This window comes from Malus sylvestris, chromosome 3 (genome assembly GCF_916048215.2).
Source record: "Malus sylvestris chromosome 3, drMalSylv7.2, whole genome shotgun sequence".
NCBI lineage: Eukaryota > Viridiplantae > Streptophyta > Magnoliopsida > Rosales > Rosaceae > Malus > Malus sylvestris.
Genome location: NC_062262.1, coordinates 6,698,649 through 6,721,612, shown reverse-complemented (window position 1 = coordinate 6,721,612; position 22,964 = coordinate 6,698,649). Strand labels below are relative to the sequence as shown.

Sequence of the window (22,964 nt, the reverse complement as noted above, 5' to 3'; positions counted from 1 at the left end):
TTGTTTTCTTAAGTTTGTTGGTGTTGGAGTTGCTGAAATAAATATTCGGCAGACACTAGAATGTAAAATCAACACTTTTGTTTCTTGGTCAGGTAGGATAAGAACAAACATCTAAAATAACAAATATTGAAAAGAAATAGAGTTTGTAAAAAGTACATACATACCTGTATTGTAAATCAACACGATGCAATTATCTGGCTAAGTAAAAATGAAATTCTGAAATTTGTGCCTTGTTCAACCACAAATCATATGTCTGGTATTGGTGGTGCTTCACAAACTTGCAGGAAAATTTGAATGTTGAATGCTAGCATGCACAAGGAGGACAGATTATGTAACCTCATCAATGCAAATATATGAGCAAATAACTTCAATGATGAAGAGTTAATAAGAGTTTAGTTACGATAGAAATAGAGAAGCAGAAAATATGTAATGAGCATTACTTCAATATTGAAAAGAAACACAGTTTGTGAAAGGTATGTACGTACCTATGTTGTAAACCAACGTAATGCAATTACTTAGCAGAATGAAAGTGAAATTCTAAAATGTATGCCTTGTTCAACAACAAATCATATGTCTGGTACTGGTAGCAGTGCTTCACAAACTTGCTGGAAATTTTGAATGTTGAATGCTAGCATGCACAAGGAAGACATGTTATGTTACCTCAGCAATGCAAAAATATAAGAAAACTTCAATTGGGAAGAGTTAATAAGAGTTTCCTAACAATATGACCAAAAAAAATATCGAACGAGCATTACTTGAATACTAGGTGATTCCAATGTAAGAATGCATTGCTTAAAGAGGAGGTAATTCTCTTTTAACAAGAATTAAAAAGACAAAGCGAAAGAGAATTGGATGCATTGCTAAAGAAACCTTTGGAAGAATTGGATGCATTGCTTAAGAAACCCCAAATTCCATAGGGACAATACATGGCCTTGCGGGGTCTCCTTCCCTAGGGACAATACATGGCCTTGCGGGGTCTCCTTCCCTAGGGACAATACATGGGTTTACTGATGTAGTTGGGTGATTCAAATCGTAGCTAAATGATTTGTGGAAGATCCTAAATTTAATGGTATGACACTTACTCCCATAGTTATAAAAATTTCATACTATATTGTTAACCTGAGATTTCCATGCCTTGTTAGATAAATTTGTAAGGGTACCCGGAATACAAGTCGATACACTACGTGTCATAGTACAAATGGAATGATACTGAGAAATATATCCGTTCTACCACTTATATTATAACACGTGGTAGACTGAAAAAAAATATCTCTCGCCATTCCACAAGATTTGGAAAATTTAAAATTCCTCTAGTTTTTTCACACTTTTTTATGCACATTTAACATGAATAAAATCTTGTATCATCACACCACATACCATTATGAAGCTTCTCATAATGTACAATTGCACGCATAAGTATCGATAATATAAATGATTTCTAGCCTCCGTATAATTGTTGGTGTCGAAAATCATATAAACTCAATTGATTTGATGAAAGAAAAGTTTTTCATGCACTCATTTCATTCGTACGTTTCAATTCAAACATTAAACCCAAGCAAAACACATGTTGTCTCAATAAGACTCTGTATGTTGACACACGTCGTCTTCACCACAATCACCATGCAGCTCACCAATTCACTACTCGGGTTAGCCAATTCTCTATGTTGATGAACTATGAAACTTGGGCTATTTAGGATGCAATAAATTTATTAGAAAACGATATTTAATCAAAAATAATAATTGGAGAATTGATAACATGTGCACTAATAGGTTATTTGTTGGCATATTCTGAAGTGGATGAACTTTTCAGGTTTCCCGAGTTAGCGTAACTTTTTGCTGGAGCAGGCCATAATATTTAAACTCAAAGGGGACAACAAGAACAAATACATGGAAATGGGCCAAGTGCGAGCTGGAATTTCAAGAAAGTTTGATGTTTATTTAAATAATTTCATATTTATTTTCTTTCTGGGATTTAGTTTCTTGATTTTACGTTTTTATTAAAACAGGGCTTACTTGCTATACAATTAAGCACAAGTCACCAGTTTGATTCTTACTTTAGAAGGTTAAAAACTGATCCAAACCATTGTAATTTAGCTTATGCAAAAATTCTATGGTTCTTTTTAACCGTTAGATCTTTGTTTTTTTTTTTGTCCAAAGATCTAATATTTGAAAAAAAAATCTGAATTATCAGTTATTCTGAAGCACCACAAAAATTCCCTAACTTATGAGCTTGAGACGGCTTTGCTTAATTGATGAAGTCCATATATAAGATTTTCATAAAAACTTTATGAGCTTGATTGGACTCGGCCGCTTTTTTACTGAAATTTAACTTTACTCTTTTTCTCTTGTTTTTGTAGATATCGAAATTTCGATAAATAAATGTTGACCGATAAATCAAAGTGTCAACGCTCATGTATTACATAAATTTTACACGTAGCGTGTGACTCAACGAAAATTGAAATGAGTTGGAAAAGTCATCAAATAGGACACGTGTCAACACCTGGCAGAAACGACTTATTTCATCTGGGATATTATATTCAAAATTAGGCCTTGGAAAATTCTATAAATACAAGCCAATTTCATTCATTTGAAAGGGGGGGGGGAACGAATTCATATTACACCTTGAAGCTCTGAAGCTCTGAAACTCTGAAGCTCTCAAGCATCCAGGTTCCCGAAGAATCAAGAAAGTGTTCTTCGTTCTTCGTTCATCGTTCATCCAAGATCAAGCCCCAATGGCCCTTTGGATCAACAATCATCCACCAATTCAAGATTAAGCTCCGACGGCCCTTGAAGAAAGTGTTCTTCGTTCTTCGTTCTTCCTTCTTCCAAGATCAAGCCCCAACGGCCCTTGAAGAACTTCCACCAATTCAAGATCAAGCCCCGACGGCCCTTGAAGAAAGCACCATCGTTCATCATCCGTTCATCCAAGATCAAGCCCCAACGGCCCTTTGGATCAACAAACGTCGACAAATCCACACATATCCAACCGTTCTTCAAGATTAAGCCCAAAAGCCCTTGAAGATCCGTTCATCACTGTTCTTCAAGATCAAGCCCAAAAGCCCTTGAAGATCCGTTCATCACTGTTCTTCAAGATCAAGCCCCAACGGCTCCTTGAAGATCCGCTCAAATCCACCTTCAAAGATCAAGCCCACGGCCCTTTGAAGAAACTTCCAACAGTTCATCCAAGATCAAGCCTCAACGGTCCTTGGATCAACGAAACATCCACAAATACACACCTTACGGAGATCGAATCAGAGGATCAAAATAGAGAGAGATTGTAACCCAAAATCATCTAAATACAAATATTTGTTTGTGCACGTCGTTCTTGTCTCTTTCTTTTCAGGAATTTTCCGTGTTTACAGTTTTTTTTATTGAAATTAGATGAGGGCTGTTTTAATTATTAACACTCCACAAATTTGTTGAATACACTTCCTTTAAAATTCTAAAATGCAGTAACTTATATGTCTTAACATCAAATGATTTATATGCCCTAATATAACCTACAACTTAAAAATCTTTGTCTTCAAGCTCATGAACTTACTACCACCCTCGATTTAGAACAAAGCAAATCCTAATCACTATTAAGTAAATACATAAAATAACAATTCTAATTTTTTTTTTTATGGTATTTGAATGTTTGTCAATTCTTTTTTCTTTATTTTTTGGTATGATAACGATTCAAAAAGAATTTGGAACCGTCAGCAATATAACATATTAAATAAGATGTTATACAAACCTATGTGTTTTGGAATGGTCATGAGTCCTAGAAAAGTAATGCATCTGCTTAGTGTTTTTTTTTTTTTTTTTTTGAAATGATAATTCATTAACAAAACAGAAAGGTGCATAAAAAGATTGAAATACAAAATTAAGCACAAAAGGAAGCCAGACTTGTGGCCAGAGGGAGGCTGAAATGTCTCTGTGAGTCATCCCAACCGTCGGAAGGAGTGAATAACCGTGATTTGTCATCAGTTGTCCCCATTTTAAAAAATAAAAAGATTGAAATATACAAAGTTAAGCACAAAAGTAAAACTAAGGACCAGCTAAACAACAAAATAAAAATTCCAAAGCAAGGATTTAAGCTGAAAATAGAAAAACAAATCCTAGTAACCCTAACTAATCCTTTGCCGCAAGAACTCCCGCCACTGCCATCAACAACCAAGGAAGAGGCAAAAACAAGCCTCGACAAATAGATCTATATATGATAGGGTTGGAGCTTCGTACTCGGGTCAACCTGCATCATTTTCAATCGATCAAAGAATGGGTCCAAATTAACCTTCGATTCACCCGACCAACCACTGTAGACTCGGAGTTCACAAATCTAGTAAGGATGGGGATGAGCACGAGCACCAACAACAATTTTTCATTTCATGCCATGAAAAATCTAAGGTGTTAGGCTCCTTTGCACTCACACTACATCGATTGGGCCATTAGCTAGATAGTATTTATTTAGCTCATTTCCAACTTTGTTATTTGGTTGTTTTAGAGACATATGATCCAATTTTCAAGTTACAGATTTTATGTATGATGTGGGAATCTTATCTCTTCCTTGTATAAGAATCTCTACTAATTAATAAAACCCTCTTTGTCAACCGAAAAAATGATGAAAAGACAAATTAGTCTTCTATCACACAAAAAAATGATGGGCAATAATGTAATTTCATAAGTCCAAATTTTACTGTTTTTTATTAAAGCCTCACATATAGGTGATGTTAAAATACCTTCAATATTTATATAAAAATAAATAAATAAATAAAAAACCAAAACAAAAACCTCTCACTCCCCCACGTTCTCCCTCTCTCGCTCTCTCCTTCTCATTTTCTAAAAAAATGTGTTCATACACATACACATAAAGTGTGTAGGCAAATGCTAGTTAAATTTAAGTAAACATGTAGCGGACACCAAATTCACATGATTTACGCTTAATATTACATGAATTTTAAATTATTTATCACTCCTCCTCAAATTAGGAATAAGAAATAATTCACTTAATCCCAACCCACCTAATGGCTTGGGTGTGTGTGTTTGCCCATTTTCTTAGATGGCAATGAATTTCAATTAGGGGTGGGCACTGGTATCGGGTAGGTTGGTTGTGTTGGACTTCAACTTCTTAGCTAACTGAATAGGCTCGATTTGGAATTGTTCCGACTCATTGTAGAACCAAATTGGCAAACCAACTCACGCAAACTATTCTTAGACGGGTTGGGTTGGACGGGATCCACATGTTGGGCTTAATTAGTTTTTTTATTAAGAAAACTAATTAAAATGGTTTAAAAACTTTGAGTTTTAACGATAAGACAAAATAAAGGGTAAAGTGAATAATACCAAAATTGATTTTTTAGTGTAAAAATGTGATTTTTCGTTAAAATGAATAGTACCGGTAGATTTCCGTTAAAATTCTCTATTTTATTTCTAATGTAAGTATGGGAGACAAATAATTAATACTAACATTCATATGAATTTGATGTTGTTATATTACAACATGGTACTAATACATAGATTTCACTATTCAAATCAGTATCGATAAACAAGTGCATTTAAAAGTTACTGAATTTTTATGTAGATGTCCATCTAATATACTTTAATACACACACACACACACACACATACACGTTTAAGAATTATTGTTATTTGGGTGGTCAGTTTTAATCGGATTAATTTTTCAACCTAGTACAACTCACCTATTAAACGGGTGGTCGGGTTTTTACCTAAAAATAAAATTTAAATGTTTAGAAACCAACCCATATCAGGTGGATTGGTCAGGTTGGCCAGTTTACCCACCAAAATGATCACCCCTAATTTTAATAATGTCTACCCGAACTTAACAAACGCATTGAAGTTCAACCCGACCAACACACACAATGCTCTCCCTTAAGCGCAAAAATGAAAACGATAATTTCTGAGAAAACTTCACATTTTCGTTGGGAAAACTTCAAAAACTACATGGCTACCAAACCAAAATTTCCAAGCCCATCTCCCAGCAAGGGCAAGACAACAGAAGTACAAACCCAAACAAAAAGGTAAAACAAAGCCCAACATAAACAGAAGGGAGGATCGAAATTCAAATTCCTCCACCTTTGGTGATTGGCGTGAACAAAACATCGTATCATCACACCAACTTTGTATGTCTAATCCCACACCTATCATTAACATTTTATTTTGTCAATACACATATCATTAACATGATTGTGAAAAAAAATGAAAAGAATTAATGGTTTCTACTATTTACGCTTCAATAATTTTGTAAGAATATGAATGTATTCATATTCACAGTTAAGTTATTTTGTATTAGATATTAGAGGAAACTAGAGCGACATGTTGAAAAATACAAGAAGCCACATTTTTACCCACATTTTTACCCGTATTCTATGGCTTTGTACCTTTGCAATCTTTGTAACCAAACAGAATTTACCCTTTAAACCCGTAACCAAACATGGATCTTCTTCGTCCACTCAATCTTCCGCCCTCCGCAGCCACAAGTCCGCGACCACGCTACCTCATCGACTCCGCCACCGTCTGCAGGACCCAGGTCATGACTTCTGCAATCGCGAGACAAGACTCTCCGGAACAACTGGAGGTCGTCCTCAACAATCAGTGTCGTTTCCGACGGGGGAAAGTCGCGGTTTGTGTAGAAGAGAGGGATTGGAGGTGGGCGGAGGATTAATATTTGGAATATTAGCAGACTTGGAAGATTGGAGGTAGCTGGAGAAAGATTTGCAGAATTGGAAAATTTACAAGTTGCCGAAGGATGAAGATAAAGTTCGTTTGGTCACAGGTTTATAAAAAGAAAGGGGTGTTTGGTTACTTGGTTATGAAACTTAAATATTTAACCCATGTTTTGTTTTCATGGGACCACATTAGTTAGTGAGTAAAATGGATACTGACTAATCAGTATCCAAGTATTATATTCATCAAAACTAAAGAAATTTAGATTTTTTCTCTCTGTTTACTCCATCATATTTATTTAGGGATAAATGTCATTAAGTAATCAATGATATATATTTAGAATTTTATTATGTCACTACTTGACTCGATACACTAGTGTCATAATACTTTTAGTTGAATTTTTTTTAAATTTCTAATCAATAGTGTTATTATATTTAATGTACAGCATCGTGTTCTTGCGCTCTAAAAAATCTCTATGTTCGTTGAGGGCTTTTAGAAACAACAATTCATCACCAAAATCATGAGCATTTTTCTTCATATAGGAGACCAGATCTTGGCCAAAAAAAATTGGAGCCGAGATCAAAAGGTGGAAAGTATTAAAAAAAAATTATTCTCATGCTCTAATTGTGTCATATATCATGTCTCGAATAGGGATGAAAATCATATTTGTTAGTAAACCCATCTATATTCGAAAGATGATACAATTAAATAATAAGTGTAACATTACTTTCCTTCACCTGTATTGGACTCACCTATAATGCCCTTTAAAAAGTGGGACCCATGAACATATTGCCTCTCTCCTAGGAGCCTTATCTGATGTGACCGCCCGATCATCCGGGCTTCCTCTCAGCCGTCCGATGAAAACGAGATTCCGTTTTAACTGCCAAAGGGGTTGAGATATTCACTTACTGTTTGGCAGCTGAGAAAGTGAGAAAAAAATATCTCCTTTACAGCTTTTGTTCGTTGCAGGAATCTCCTGGCGGACGAGCACACAGCTCCCCTGGGAGAATGGCGTCGGTTGAGGGTATCTGTCGTACTTCTGCTTTCTTCTCGGGCTTGCTCGGGCAAGCCTTTGTCGGGCAGATCTTGGTCGGGCAAGACACACTTCGGGCAAGGCTCGTCGGGCAGTTCTGAAAGAGAAGGACAGAGTTAATTTGAAAGGGTGCCTTTGTGGGGCCTTAGATGTAGGCCTTAAGGCTCACAATCAAGATTAACTTTGTCGTGCTCAGGCGTGCCACTGCCATCTTCAGTATGGCAGATGTTGAATGGGTGTTAAGCTTTGACTGAATATGTATACGCCCGAGAAACCAAGTTAGATATAACAGGTGCCTTTGTGAGGCCTTAGGTATAGGCCTTGAGGCTTCCTATCAAACTAAACCAGCGCTTGGATGTATCATATTTGGTCTTTTATGGTTGCCAGAGTCTTATCACTATTATACTTTTGATTATCTGAATCCAAGAGGTAGGACGAACCCAAATGAGTGCCTTTGTAGGGCCTTAGGTATAGGCCTTGAGGCTTCCCATCAGAGTTAATCCTTATACTCGGACCAACTAGACCACAACATGAAATGAAGCTAAATAGATGCCTTCGTGGGGCCTTAGGTGTAGGCCTTGAGGCTTTCTATCAGAATTCACTCCATGCTTAAGCCTTTTCTACGAATCAAGATATAATAGCAACAAAACGGAGAAATAGATTGATTACTAGCGCCCCAAGTAACTTCGGACTTCTCGCTTATCAAGGATTGTCGTGGATGGGTTGAGTCCACATAGAGTTCTTTTTTATGCCTTGAGGCCAAGGACTTTTAAACTGATCTTTAAATTACATGCCCGCCGGGCTTAAGACTTAGAGATCTGATTTGAACTCTGACGCGATTCAGATCGGATCCAAGTGCTGAAGACTCATTTTCATTATGACTTTGCTAGAAATAACTTGTATATAACTGGGAATATATAACATGTTATTGTGCTTTTAAAAGAAAGAAAAGACAAAGACAGAGCAAAGATAGTCGGGTAAGTTTGAACCTTATCGGCCAAGGCTGAACTTCTTACAAAATCTATCTTTGTGGCTCTGTCAGAGGTCTGAAAGCTTTTAGAGGGGTTGACGGGGGAGAAGAGGATACAAAATGAATCGATACCACCATGAACAAGGTAGCAGAGCTATTACAGGGGTTTGGGAAGGTTTATCCCGAATGGGATGAAGGCTTGTGCTGACTACAGCTTCGTTGAAGGCAAATCTGGCTTGAGCAGAGTTTTGGCTTTTGTTTGTTTGTTTGAGTGTCCTTAATTCTGTCTTCTCTTCCTCCTTTTATAGACGACTTCAGCTTGGGTTCCTGTAGCAATAGCGGTGCCCGAATGCGGTTTGGTGATGACTCACTAGCTTTTTTACATGAATGCCACCAATAAAGTACTTTATTGGGCTGTGTAGTGACTGAATAACCTACCCCCTGTGGTCTTTGAGCAGGTAAGCAGGTGGCCTTTGTAACTTGTGCCCAGCCGAAAGCCTCTTTCCTGCCTCCTAAGTTTTCCTCTGGGCCTTGGGTTTGGGCCGACTTTCTCTCTGGCCCAAAATTCAGATTTTATCCCAAAATTCAGATTTTATCCCAAACAGCTTTATGTTGTTTTTTTCCCCGTGGTTTCCTTCTCATTGCCAAACGGGGCAGGGCGTTATGGTTCTGATTGTGGAATAGAAGGCGAGCTTTGTCGTTTCCGTTAGGCTTAGCGGCGACGGTGACGCCGCCGCCGACGACAGGTCGTTTTTACCTTATCTTTGATTTTTTCGTTGGGGTTTCAAATTTCCAATGACCACCAAAGTTCTTGGTTTTGAATTTGCTTCTCTGCTTTCCCTGTTTGTCAACATACCGCTCCCCAATTGTCTTGTTGCATTGAGATTTCAGTTTCACGCTATTCAAGTCTCTTGTGCTGCAATTGTGTTTTGTGGAAGACAGTTTTTCGGAATTTTCTGTTTCGGATTGAGGATTAAAGGGCATATATGTGTAGCTAATTGGAAAATGAGATTATTGAGTTCGTTTGTGCCATTTTTCTCGCTGTGATTGTAAGATCTGAATATGTGGGTGCCTATCTTGTTTACTACATTATGGGAATTGTCTGCATTTATTACTCAACTATGTATGCCGACCCAACGAGTCATGAGTGTAGAATCAAGATTTAGATACATGCTGTATTGTGCTTTCGCTGTTTTTTCGTTACGGAGTTTCCTGGAAAAGAGGATGTGATAGATTCCTGAGTTCTGGTGTTGTTATGGTAAATACTGCAATTAGAATGTGTGTCATGTTCTAAAATGTTGGGAGAAGTTATGGAGGAGCGCTTCCACGATTTTTCAGGTTGCTTTACTAGGCAGACCTCAACTTGGTGTATTTCTTGTTTAAAAGGCTGTGACTTTGTTAATTTTCTTCTTGATTGGTGTAACGGGTATGTTTCATTTGTCGATTAACCAATATAGTTAGCGAGGAAAGAACAGTGTTTAGCATGTCTCTCTGTTGTTTGCTAGTAATATATTGAATAACCTTGTTTTAGTATTAAAATTTGTAGGGCTGCCGTATTCAACTTTGTCGTCGTTTTTATCTGCAGATTGGCCAGCATCTTTGTGATTCAGTGCAACTGTGTGGCTGACATTGCAGATAGCACCATGAATGGCTATTTAGAACCCAGAAGGAATTTCAATGATAACCAATCTGTAGGAACGTCTGGAAGCGTATCATGTCCAATAACTGCAAGCTTAAACCAAGAAGATAAGTCCAAATCAAGAAAGCCTCGTTTGTCCTATGCTCATCTCCATCATGAGAGTACAAAGAATATAAATGCTATCCCACCTGATTCTGTTGGGCACAACCAAAAGCAGCGGATTAGTAAAAGGAAAACGGAAGAAGATGAGCTTATTAAGTACATGTCAAAGTTGCCAAGTTATCTTGAGAGGGGAAAAAACCTTCAGGAGAAAGTTTTAAATATCGGTGTCCTAGACTGGGGGCGCCTAGAAAAATGGCAGCATAGCCATAAACAGATGCCATACGGAAGTAGCAGGTATTCACCGCCAAGTAGTAATACAACCTCATGTTTTTCGACAGATGAATCATCAACCCCTTCTAGCCGAGGCCACAGTTGTTCTCCTGCTTGACCACAGGTGCGTCATCCTTCACTGGAATCTCATTTCATGAAATCTCCAATAGAAGGCCATTCTGAAGTCGTCAACTGTTTTAGAAAAAGGGTTGAAAAGTTTCAAGATCTTAAAGCCGACGGTAGTAGCACTTTGAATGGGCTGGAAAAGTCCATTGGAACGGTTAAATTACAACTTATGATGAATTAATGAACAAGTCACAGAACTTACATAAATCTTATTCAGAAAATTCTGAACGAGATATCCATCTGATTCAATGAAACTGTTTCATCAAAGAGCAGCAAAAGCAATGATTCTGAACGAGACATCAAGGATGCCAGAAAGTTGTTCTTCTTTTGCCTAGAGATTGTCCTGAAAGCAATGATTCTGGTGTTTCAATCCATCTGATTCAATGAAACTGTTTCATCAAAGAGCAGCAAAAGCAACCCGGGGAAGATATTCAGATAGACCCAATGAAACTCTCATGTCCTTTTCCTTCTGAAGCTGAAAGTAAAACTAGGTAAAACTAGGTATGACTGATTGCAGAACAATTAATGTCAACGAGTCGGCTATGGTGAAGAAGAATGGATCCGCAGCAGTTCAAGCTCTTGTACGAGTTGCAGTTAAGAATGGTGTGCCCCTTTTCACATTTGCGGTTGACAATGGCATTGCCATTCTTGCAGCCACAATGAAGAAGTTAAATACCTCCAAAAATGATGACTGCAGCTGCATCTACACATTCTTCAGCATCCAGGAAGTCAAGAAAAAGACTGCAACTTGGATGCATCCGGGAAGTCAAGAGTCCTGACTATGTCGGTAATGTTGTTGCTCAAATGAAGGTTGGTGATTCTCATTTCCAAATTATCATTATAAATTTTGAAATTGAAGTGCAAGAATATAATCAACCTCAAGCACCAATAAACAAACACTAATATATAATAACAATTTAGAAACAAACAGTAATAATTGCAATCGAAATTTCTTAATTATACATTGAATAGGCAAACATATATAAGTAAGCATTTTGGAATGAAACTGATGAAACAAATGACGTTTTATTGGTTTGTACATATGATAGCAAACGAATAGCTGAAGCCACACTCTATTCACAACCTCCTCAACCTTCTTTAAACTCTTGTCCTGCTCCTGCATGCATTGGAAAATATTCGAAATCACTGAAATTGAAGTAAGTTGAGACAATTTAGCTTATTGTATACATGTTTTCGAAAATAGCGTTTTTAAGGACTAATAGAAAAGCCACTTAGCACTACGGTTATGCTTATTGTACATGTGTTTTCCAAAACGGCCGGTTATGCTTGTTGTAGGTCAGGTGAGACATGCTAACAAAACAAAGGGAGGAGGAAAGCACAAAAGAATTTCAGATTGTTCAGATAATGGTATGGCGTATGTATTACTGTTTGTTGGAGATGGATATTTTCATCAGTTTATACTAAACCCTAGAACAAGTTGGAGATGGAAACATGCTAACCTCTGTCCTTGATCATTCAATTGTATATAATCTGCATAAAATTCCGTCAGCTTCATTCTTTCCTGTATTAGAAATAAAAGACAGGTGTTTTTTTGAGATATAATCGTGTTTAAAAAAATAAAAATAAAACATAACCTATTTGTTGGTTGAATATTAAGATCGAGAATATATAGCTCACTTGCTGTAAATTATCAACGTAGCTATTATTCAGTCCTTCGTAAAAACATTAGAAATCCCACACATGCATCAAGAATTGAAGGAGTTGGAACAAGCAGCTTGAAGCATTACCGTAGTCTCAGAAGGTTGTATATTGACGTCATCGATTAGGAGAAATACTCCTAGTCCACTCAGAAGACCATGTCATCTCTACGTTTACATACAACTGAAAGGAACCCCTATATTGGGTTTCGCCGTGAGCCCGCCGCTTTCACTAACTTCAATATATTGGGTCTCCTAGGTTGTACATTGATGACATGATTTTTCGAGTGGACACAAAACTGACTGGAAATTAAAACCTTAAATTAAAGCACACCTTGTGTCGTAAATATTCCTCACGGTGGCATTGAGGTCCCCCATCCATTCAGCCGGTCGTTCCAACATGATGTATGGTCGATTCGGATCCGACATGATGTATACTTGCAGTAGGGGATGTGTGTCAATAAGCTTAGGAGCAAATATCTTGAAATTTTGCAAATTAATAACCCTCAATGACACCAAAGACGGCAACTTCAAACTATAAGCTTCACCACAAAAATACTTGAGGTTTGACAGATTTCCAAGCTTGAGGGAGTTCAATTTAGGTAATGCAATTATTTCATCAGTTTCTTCTTCTGCATCAACGATTTCTTCTATTTGCTCACAGTTTTGAACTTCTATGTCCTCTATACTGACAAGAAGTTTGGCTATGGAAGACGAAAACAAATATTTCAACTGGTTACAATGAACGACGTCCAACGATTTCAAGTTTCCGAAGCTGCCGCCTGTGAACATCGGTTGTGAAGTACCCGTTTCCCAAATACTTGTTAAGCTTGGCAAATAATGTAAACCCAACATCCTCAGTTCATTGAATGCTTCAATGGAGTGGATATTTTCTTCATGCCTTGGTCCCTTGACTTGGAAAATCACTTCTAATGACGCACAGTTGCTTACTTGAAGATTTTCGAGATTATCATTATCATTTGAGCCCTCAAGATTAGTTGGTGTAACCTAGAAAATTAAACATCAAATATTATTGCTAATTATAAACAGCAAGATGCATGCTAATTAAACATCATTTGATATTAACGACAAAAACAATTATATATCAATTGTAGCTCGCGATTATAACTTAAAGGCTTACCTCCAGGTTAATTGGACGTGGCAATATTTCAATGCAGCGGTGAGCGTTTGCTCTTGAATACGGTGTACATCCACATCCAGCAGGGCACCAATTTGATGAACGTGTTGGAGAAGTGTTGAAATCATGAGTTATTGAATCCTTCTCAATGTTCTTCTCTAACTTGTTTCTCTGTGGAATTACAGCACCCAATGTCTTCAATTTCTCGCATCCTATCACAAATATATCTATTGTGGATGACCATAAAAATGTAAATCCCTCTGGACAAAGACTTGTGAGACGAGGCAGGTCTACTAGTTCAAATGTGTTCAGTTTTGGAAACAAAATCATGTCTTTTGTCGCCTCTTCTTCATTTTCCTCTGTGATTCTGAATATAGTTTCCATGTTCGGACATTCTAATATGCTTACCTCGTCAAGATTCAAAAGTTCCCTGGCAATTAAATGCAAGAACACATATTCTAGACCGAAACAAGCAAACATTTTCAAACATCTCAAATTTTGGAAGCCTTGAAATCCAGACGCAATGTTTTTCCACAAGTGTGTAAACGAACAATTTTCTATCTCCAACTTACGTAACTGAGAAAATATTGGAAGTACTGTCTGCCCATCCATAACTGTGTCGCTTTTTAGATCAAATAACACGTCCATATGCTTCATATCTATCAATGTTACCTCTTCTAAACTTTGTAACCAAGAAATACACTTTGATGGAAGTACTGCATTTTCAAATATTCCTGTAGATTGATGCTCATCCTTTGGCATTGTTACCTTAAAAAAAAATGCATTCTCAGTTTAAGAAAAAATATAGACCAACTTAAGTGTTAAGAAACAATTTTAAATTTCCTAACTATCACTATTAATCAAATGAAATATTGCCATATCTGCTCAGCCATCACAGATATATATGGAGGGTAAGACATACCTCTTGGTTGGAGTATTGCTTGTTGGCTTGGAAGAAACCGACGAAATTATCTAGACTCCAGAGTCTCAGATTGGTTAATTTATGGAAAGCTATCATATCGGCTGCCTCTTCATGTTCCCTCCGCTGCTTTGAGACAATTTCTTCCATTTGAACACATTGACAAATATTTAAGTTCTGGAGTTGTATCAAGTTTCTTGCTACTGATAGTGAAAAGACATATTTTAAGTTTTCACAAAATGACAAATTAAGAGATCTTAGATTAGTAAAAAAGCTCTTCGAAAGTTGGTCGTTGGGGCATATTGCTTTTAATTGCGCCATCCCGCAGAGAAAAAGTGTCTGTATGCGAGGAAAAAGTGTATGCTGGGTCCCACTTGTTCCATTTGCAAGATACTCGGTATTTGGAAAATCGGAAACATGTAAATATTTCAAGTGTTGAAATCCCTCTTGGTCTAAATCAGTGAGGACATACAAATTATCAACCGCGGACAATTGCAAATCTTCAGATTTTTTCAACAAAAGTCTAACTGCTTGACTCTCCATCAACTCCCTTGCATCACCTTTACCAATCGCCAACTTATTTTCGAATGCACAACTTAATTCTATGTGGTAATTCAATCTGAGATGTTCCATGTGGATATTGAATATGTGGATATTGAATCTTATTGGTACGCTTTTCAAGATTACGTCTTTCGGCAGCAAGTGGATGACACTGGGTATTTCTATGGTTAGAACCTTCAAATGATCAGACAGAGACATCACCTCAGCAATGCTTGCCATCCTCTTATCTTCTCCTCCTGTAGCAAGTTCCCATCTATTAAAGCTATTAAGCATATACAACTCTTCAAGTCTACATAAGCTGGAGAAGATACCATGTGGAATCACCCGAAGAAACCTGCAATTTGTCGTATCTAATAACCTTAGTTGTTTAAGTCGTCCAATTTCCCTCGGCAACTCATGCAAGGAATCACAACCACGAAAGCTGAGGATTTCTAAATTCTCCAAATCCCCAATAACATCATTAGACAAGCCACAGAGACTAGAATTATCTAGGCACAAGGTCCGCAGGTTCTTCAGCACTCGTAGTGAGAAATCTGAACATATGCACACCAAAGCTAAAACCTTCAGTTCCTTCATCGCATTACAAATGATGTCCATGCTACCTTGTGAAAAACTTCCATCCATCATCTGTAGAAGCTGAACTGTTGGTGGGCATTTCAAACCCGCTGGAATCTCCAGATTGCGAACAAGTGAGATCGTAGTGCAATGGTGATATGTAGCTAAATTTGGCCACCCATTCTTTTCAGCATGACTGATTATCAAAAATCCATGTGGATCTCTTGAAGCAATCGATATGGCAACATCGCGCACTACATCATGCATTTTTGTAGCATCTTGCACTTTACTAGTTAGCAACAAAAACCTTCTTTGTAGTTTGTCAACCAAAGAACGCACTCTATTTCTTGCTTCTTCCAAAGTAACGCTGCTGCTAAAATATCCTCGACCCCACCCATATCGAACCAAATACTCAATTGGAATATCATAATCTTCTTCAAATAAACAACAAAGTAAAAGACACAATCTGGCTTCATCACTATCCAATCTATCATAACTCCATTTTATGCTTGAATAAACTTTGGCGTCCAGTCCAGGGATGTTCTCGGGGAGAGAATTTCGCAGCTGTTTAAGGGCATCAACCCATTCATGCTTCCCTTTCTTTTGTAGGGCTTTTCCAACAGTTACAATAGCAATAGGCAAACATCCACATTCATTCATGACCTCTTTTGCAATGGAGCGTAAATCAGGATCATCGAAGGTTTCACCTACCATTTCTCTAAAGAGCTCCCATGATTCTTCTATTGTTAAAATCGGAACTTCAGTAATTTGTTGACTTCCCATCCTGTTGCAGACTTCCATATCTCGTGATGTCAACAAGATTTTGCACCCTTGATGAGCATGTCCATAAGGAAGTCCTATAGCCTCAAAATCAAGCTCTGTCCATAAATCATCTAATACTATCAGGATCCTCTTTATTTCCACGAGTCTCCCATGTAACCTTCCTGCTCTTCCAGAGTCGGATTCCACATCAAATTTCAAACCAATTTGGTCTGCAATTTCCGCCTGAATCATCCTAGTACTCGGACTTTGAGACACAGTTGCCATTACAACTTTGTCAAACAGTTTCAGTTCTGCCAATCTTTTGATAATTTCCTTTGCCATTGTGGTTTTACCCACACCCCCCATTCCACAAATCCCGATCATTCGTACTTCTTCCTTCTTCAAACCCTCTATCACCTCATTCATGATTGCCATTCTGGACTCAAAATCCTTAAAACCTTCTTTGAAAGTTGACCATATCTCTCGTGGAGGTGCAGGAAGGGCCACATCATTGAATAATGTTCCTTCGTTTTGGAGCTGAAGAACATGTTTTGTAATCTTATATGCTTTCCGACTCAAGCTCCATCGATACATACATCGCTGTTTCTTGTTGATTTCAACCTCAAAATGCGACACTGTTTGGATCATGTAGTCGTTGACATTCGTTAGCCAACTCTGAACATCAGGGTTGATAACTTCACCGTTCCTTTTGGCAGCATTTACCAATCCTTGCACTCTATCTTTCTTCTCAAATAGCTTTTTTATCTCACCCTTAAGACTTTCGAGGTTGGAATGGTAATTAATCAAATAGCCAAACTCTGCCCTTATTGGTGCAACCAAGTACTCTCCAATTTTTGAGGCAATTGAAATTACAATTTCCATTTCCTTCTGAAGTCAAAGACAGGGCTGGAAATGGTGTAAGTCTCGTGCTCTAGTGCCTATAACCAAAGAAGCAACATTAATAATCAGATATTTTTTCCCTGTTTAAATCTAAGCAGAGCTTTGAGGACCTATTATGTCAGGTGGATTAAGAGAGGAAAAAGATGAGGAAGAGAGAAAGAAGAGGGGGGTTTAATTTTGAAATGAATACCTATAGATGTTCTAGCTAGAAAATGTAATAGAGGCTTAGGAGAAAAGGAGTAAAGGTGGAAGAGAGAAAGAAGAGGGGGGTTTAATTTTAAAACGAATACCTATAGATGTTCTAGCTAGAAAATACAATAGAGGCTTAGGAGAAATGGGGTAAATGAAGACTTAGAGAGAGACTTTAGGAAAAAAACGTAGAGTACTTCGATATAACCGAAGACTTGGCACAAAAGCGAGAACTTTAACGTTCTAAGATTCATACCGTCGACCTCAGTTAGTGAGATAATGTTTTGTTGTTTTTATAGTATTTTCTAATTTTGTAATTTAAGATTTAATTAGGTATAAGAGATATAGTTTAAGCATATAAGTTAATTTACTGTTGGATAAATATGAGGGCTCTTGTTAAAGAGAACCTCACAGGTCCTCAAATGTTTTATTTTTATTTTTATTTTATCAAATGAGGAGTTAGGATTCCAATTTAGAACCTCTTTCACCACTTACAGAAAAAATTTGCACTTCGACGAGCAATTAGCTAGTATCACTAGAAACCATTCACAAAGATCTACGAAACAAAATACATGACAAGTATAAGCTTATGTGACAAATGAACTATTACATGTATGTTTACTTCAGTTCTTTTTTTTTTTTTTTCCTTGGATAACTACTTCACTTCTTCTTTAGTTTTTTTTATTACCATAGTATTAAATATCGCACAAAACTGCATAATATAACGTGATATATCACATCACGAAAGCTATTTCGTGAAATATACTATAATATTATATTATGATGCCCCCATTATCTGTACGGTATTTATGCAATATGATAAGCACTGCGAGATATCACGATGCTTTTTTAGTTTTATTTTTCTTTATAATTTTTTTTAATCCATCCTCATCCCGTTACCACAGACCTCACACCTCCACCAGGTTTTTCTTTTAGGCTTTTAAATTTAGATACCTCGTTGACCACTTTTAGATTAAACATCCATTTATTTTAAACTTTTGTTTAAAATATTTTAAATTAATTTTATGTACAAAACTATACATATGAGTCTCTTAACGAACAACTAATTGCCTAAAAATTACGAGATTTATTACAGAAATATAACTCATAAATAGATATATATATATATATATATATATATATATATATAAATATCGATCAGCAAATGAAGATTTACCATTGCCATAAAAAAGAAAAATAAATTATATTGGTACGTTTAGTTACCTATAATATGGATACATTGGATTTTATGGTATATTTGGAGTTTGGTACATTTTGTTTGTTGGTGCATTTTTTTTATGTAGGACAACATTGAGGTGAGTTTCTACGAAGAAAAGTAAAGCAAATGAAACACTTTAAATTTGACAAGAAAGGACGCATGAGATAAAAACTCTACTCAAATGTTACATATGACGGCAAAAGAGGAACAAAAATAATTTGTTGGGATTTTTGGGTTGCTTGAGAAGATTTCAAGAAAATATTATCTTTGGTAAAGTTTGTATTTAATTTTTTACACTCTTGTTGTGTCAATTAGTAACAGAGAAGGGATTTTCCCTGTTCTAGTGGCAATCGATTGTGGAAGAAGCCAAACCCTAAGCGACGATGTTCGTAAGGGAGTACTAAATATGGAAGGGGATAACATGTTATGAGATTCATCATAGCCAATCTCATCTTGTTGATGTTGAAGATACTCCTACTTCCTAGGAAGTGATTGCATAAGGTTTTCTCTTGTGGGTTGAGAGAATCTAGAGAAACTTTTCAAGACACAACCTATTTTAGGAAGAAAGATGGTTGCTTCATGTTTAGATGGTAATGTGCATTTATGGTGGGATCAAATATAAGAGTCTAGGCGATTACAAGATAAAAATCATATCAAAACTTGGTGTTGACTGAAGCGACTAATTGTTAAGCAATTTTTTTTCCAATTTACAAATTGTATTTAGCAAGGACGAGTCAAACAATCATTAAAAAGAACATAAAGTGATAAGACTGATATATAATTATGCTAGGAAACGGTGGAGGTCAAGGTGCAAGTAATTTTGCTTGTTGAGGATTTTGTTGAAGATCTCAAGAAACATGACAACTCAAAGTTGAGACACAAGGAATTCAAGGTATGTGTGATTCTGAAATTGTATGACTTTAAAGAATCAACTAATACATTGGAGTTAATTTCTATTGTTGACCAAACAAGAAAATTGGGGGAACGAAAAATATTTTGATTATCGATTGCCATATTTCAATCTTATTATAGATTAATTTCATGATTATTTCGCCTAAGTACACTGAAAATTAGGCTTCTTGAGTTGATTTTTTTTTTTGTGTGCAATAAAACAGATGTCTAGCTAGGGGTTGGCATTGGGTGGGTTGGTTGGGTTCAACTTCAACCCTTTGGCCCACTCAATATGCTCAGGTTGACACTATTGAAAGTCATTTCCACCCAAGAAAATGAGCAAACCCACCAAATAACTTTTCAATTTTTCTCTATCTTTATCTTTTGTTTGAGTTTTGTGTTGATCTTCGTTAGTTTTCCTCTATGACCCATACCTTAAGGCTTAAGCATCATTTAGCTTTAACCCGTAAAGATATGAAACCTTGCAACAAAGTCCCACCTAATGTCAAGAAAATGTGTTTTGATGCTTGGATACCATTTGCATTATGTTTAAAATATTTGAATTTTTATTTAAGTTTATTGTGTTGTTGAACTTGAATTATATGAAATTGTTGTTGATTTATATGAGTTTTAATGGAAGTGTACATGTAACATCCCACATCGCCCAGGGGAGCGATCCTTAAATGTATATTCCCATCCCTACCTAGCACGAGGCCTTTTGGGAGCTCACTGGCTTCGGGTTCCGTCGGAACTCCGAAGTTAAGCGAGAAGGGGGCTAGAGCACTCCCATGATGGGTGACCCACTGGGAAGTTGCTCGTGAGTTCCTAGAAACAAAATCGTGAGGGCATGGTCAGGGCCCAAAGCGAACAATATCGTGCTACGGTGGTGGAGCGGGCCCGGGAAGTGGTCCACCCCGGGCCGGGATGTGTCAGTTGGTATCAGAGCATGGTTGCAATCTTGGACATCTTGAGAAGTTTCTAGTGAATTCTGTCAGAACTACACCGCCTCGTAGCAAACCACGTAGTTAGAGGAACTTAGTCTCCCTGATTTAGCGGGTTAGGGGAAACTATTCTTATGGTGATTCAGTATATTAGAAAAATGGACATTTTAAGACGGGTTATGAGTTGAATTTGAATCACTTAAGAGAAATGATGAACCTGAGGGAACAAAGTGACGGATTAACCAATTGGAAAAGATGTTTCGGAATATGCAAGTCAAAGGAATCTTCCTTCTGACAAGGGGTCGAGACGACTACCTGGTTTTGGTTATGAATTTGTATCCTGGTGGAAACAGGAGTATGAATTGTTGTCACCAGAGGAATCAGTCGATTGAGAATAGTTTAAGGACTTGTTTAAAGGAAAAGTTTATCCCTCCGGCATTTATCGATGGTAGTAAACAAGAGTTTACAAATATGAGACAAGGAAGGTGATGATCGAGGGATATTATAGAAAGTTTTCAGATTAGCCTCGTTCCATCCAGATATTGTTGTTAATTTGGTGGAGGTGTTATGTTGTTTTAAGCTGGGTGACAAAAGGGAAGTGGTATTTTGGGTGACCACTATCCATTGTAGTTCTTATCAGGAGTATGCTAGATGTTGTTGAATCTTGAGGACTCTGAGAACATGAGCAACGAGAATAAAGAAGAATAAGAAATGAATGGGAATTAAAAGAAGACGATAAAGTTAATGATTCGTCATATCAAGGATATAGAAAGATTTAGAGCTTCGAAAGAAGTGAAGGTAGAGTTAATTCTTCTAGCTGAGGTTTTAATGTCGCTGGTCAGAATAAAAGTGATGGATATACTGGTAATCCCAGATATTTGAGACAAGGTGTCTCGAGTAAAGGAAATGTACCTTGTGCTGCAGGTACAAAAATTAACACTTTGGGAAGTGTGAAATTAATGAATGTGTTTATGTGAACAGAGGGGACACAGAATTGTGAATCGTCCCTAGAATCAGTTGTACTCAATAATTTTCCATGATATCATAGTGTCGATTCAGAAGAGTTATAAACTTAGTAGTTTGGTCGGATTGACTGTGAGTACAGAGAGATTTGATGAGTTATATGTTCAGCCGTACAGGCCACGAGAAGTGGATTCGATTGACACATGCGAAATTTGTGAGTTATAGGCTCGGCCGTACCGACCACGCGGAGTGGATCCGGCCGACGTATTATTGAGATAAGAGTTGAATCAACCGTATTGGTCATTCTAGTTGACTTCGGCTGATATATTTCTTATGATGTATGTTATTACCTAGAGAGTAGTAAATAAATGTAGTTGAGACGAGTGTATGTATTTTGCATTGAGTGACAAAATAGTAATGTTATATCTTTGTGAGTGGTTGCCTACTTATCGAGACAACGATGATTTATCAGTATTGTGGGCTGCAGACCGTAATATTAATAACTCATTCGTGGATTCATTAAGTAAGTAAACCGGTAGATTATTTTGTACTTATTCAGAATGCTTAGTAGTAATAGAGTATGTATTGTGTCGGTTAAATTATTTCCATTAGATTGGTTGGTTATAATTGTGACAAGACGGAATGTTAAGGGAAACCAGTACTTCCCATCGATCTGGATGACCAGAGATTACTTTTGTAAGTATGCAAAGTGGATTGAGTTCAGCCATTATTTATGCTGTGAGAGCAAAGAGATTGTTTTCGAAAGGCTGTCAAAAAATACTTAGCTCATGTGGTGCTAAATGATGTTGTTTGGAGTAGTGTGAATAATGTCGAAAGAGTTAGACTTTTCTTGATGTCTTCCCTGAAAGTATACCTGGATTGCCTTCAGGCAGAGATATGAGGTTCACTATTGATTTGTTGCCAGGTATAAATTTATATTGGAGATTGGTTCATGATGAGTTAAGGGAATTGGAAATTCAGTTGAGGGAATTGGTTGATAAAAGTTTTATTCAACCTAGTACAACACTTTTGAGGAGCCCCAGTTTGTTGGTGAGGAAGAAAATGGATCTTGAGACTGTTCATTGATTATAGACAATGGAGTCGGGTAACGATTGAGAACCGTTATCCATGGTGATGTACTGATGTTTATTTAACCAGCTCAGAAGTAATTGCGAAGATTCAAAGATTGAATTGAGATCTGGTTACTACCAATTGAATATTATAAGTGACGTTGATCATAAGATGGTTTCTGGACTTGTTATGGTCCTTATAAAGTTTGGTGATGCTATGTGGATACTCATGCGGTTTTATGAGTTGATGGATGAAGTATTCCAATAATGCCTTGATAATTGATATCATTTTCATTGAAGATATTCTGGCATATTCTGAGCCAGAGTAGAGCATGTAAACGTATTAAGTCGGTAGAACAAAGATTGGAAGAATGTCGATTGTATGCTAAGTTTAG

General features: G+C 37.0%; 3 protein-coding genes and 1 pseudogene across 12 annotated transcripts in view; 2 read left to right on the top strand and 2 right to left on the bottom strand.

Annotated features, from left to right (window-relative positions):
* The window catches only part of LOC126615401 (probable disease resistance protein At4g27220), a 40,883-nt pseudogene that overhangs the window by 12,583 nt on the left and 5,336 nt on the right, over nucleotides 1-22,964 (bottom strand).
* On the top strand, nucleotides 9,419-12,414 carry LOC126615414 (uncharacterized). Of its 5 annotated transcripts, none has more exons than XR_007620797.1 (3): nucleotides 9,419-10,092; nucleotides 10,252-11,590; nucleotides 12,100-12,414. XR_007620797.1 is itself a non-coding variant. In XM_050283238.1 (2 exons), exons 1-2 carry the CDS (start codon nucleotides 9,962-9,964, stop codon nucleotides 10,793-10,795), a joined length of 675 nt encoding a protein of 224 aa, XP_050139195.1. In that variant the 5' UTR covers nucleotides 9,419-9,961; the 3' UTR covers nucleotides 10,796-12,414. The 5 variants fall into 5 exon arrangements, 1 of the variants encoding a protein (XP_050139195.1); XR_007620795.1 differs by having other exon boundaries at nucleotides 10,252-11,613; XR_007620796.1 differs by having other exon boundaries at nucleotides 10,252-11,613; nucleotides 11,853-12,414.
* LOC126615402 (uncharacterized) overlaps nucleotides 10,655-22,964 on the top strand; it is a 27,987-nt gene continuing 15,677 nt past the window's right edge. Inside the window, exon 1 of the mRNA XM_050283222.1 lies at nucleotides 10,655-10,801. The gene's annotated coding sequence lies outside the window, so the exon portion shown is untranslated. The remainder of the gene's footprint in view (nucleotides 10,802-22,964) is intronic.
* On the bottom strand, nucleotides 11,691-15,588 carry LOC126615404 (uncharacterized). 6 transcript variants are annotated; one of them, XR_007620790.1, is made up of 6 exons: nucleotides 14,522-15,588; nucleotides 13,603-14,367; nucleotides 12,796-13,469; nucleotides 12,552-12,716; nucleotides 12,264-12,325; nucleotides 11,691-11,949 (listed from the first exon to the last, which is right to left on the bottom strand). XR_007620790.1 is itself a non-coding variant. In XM_050283223.1 (4 exons), the coding sequence occupies exons 1-4, from the start codon at nucleotides 15,350-15,352 to the stop codon at nucleotides 12,316-12,318; spliced, it is 2,280 nt and encodes a 759-aa protein (XP_050139180.1). In that variant the 5' UTR covers nucleotides 15,353-15,588; the 3' UTR covers nucleotides 11,691-12,315. The 6 variants fall into 6 exon arrangements, 1 of the variants encoding a protein (XP_050139180.1); XR_007620791.1 differs by having other exon boundaries at nucleotides 11,691-11,920; XR_007620789.1 differs by having other exon boundaries at nucleotides 11,691-12,325.

Bases quoted from the DNA above. Each gene is read 5' to 3' on its own strand.
- LOC126615404 (XM_050283223.1), bottom strand. From the start codon at position 15,352: ATGCTTAATAGCTTTAATAGATGGGAACTTGCTACAGGAGGAGAAGAT. The intron at 14,368-14,521 runs GTATGTCTTACC...TTTTTTTTTAAG, and splicing joins AGCAATACTCCAACCAAGAG to GTAACAATGCCAAAGGATGA. The intron at 13,470-13,602 runs GTAAGCCTTTAA...TTAATTTTCTAG, and splicing joins CACGTCCAATTAACCTGGAG to GTTACACCAACTAATCTTGA.
- LOC126615414 (XM_050283238.1), top strand. From the start codon at position 9,962: ATGTTGGGAGAAGTTATGGAGGAGCGCTTCCACGATTTTTCAGGTTGC. The intron at 10,093-10,251 runs GTATGTTTCATT...TTTTATCTGCAG, and splicing joins CTTCTTGATTGGTGTAACGG to ATTGGCCAGCATCTTTGTGA.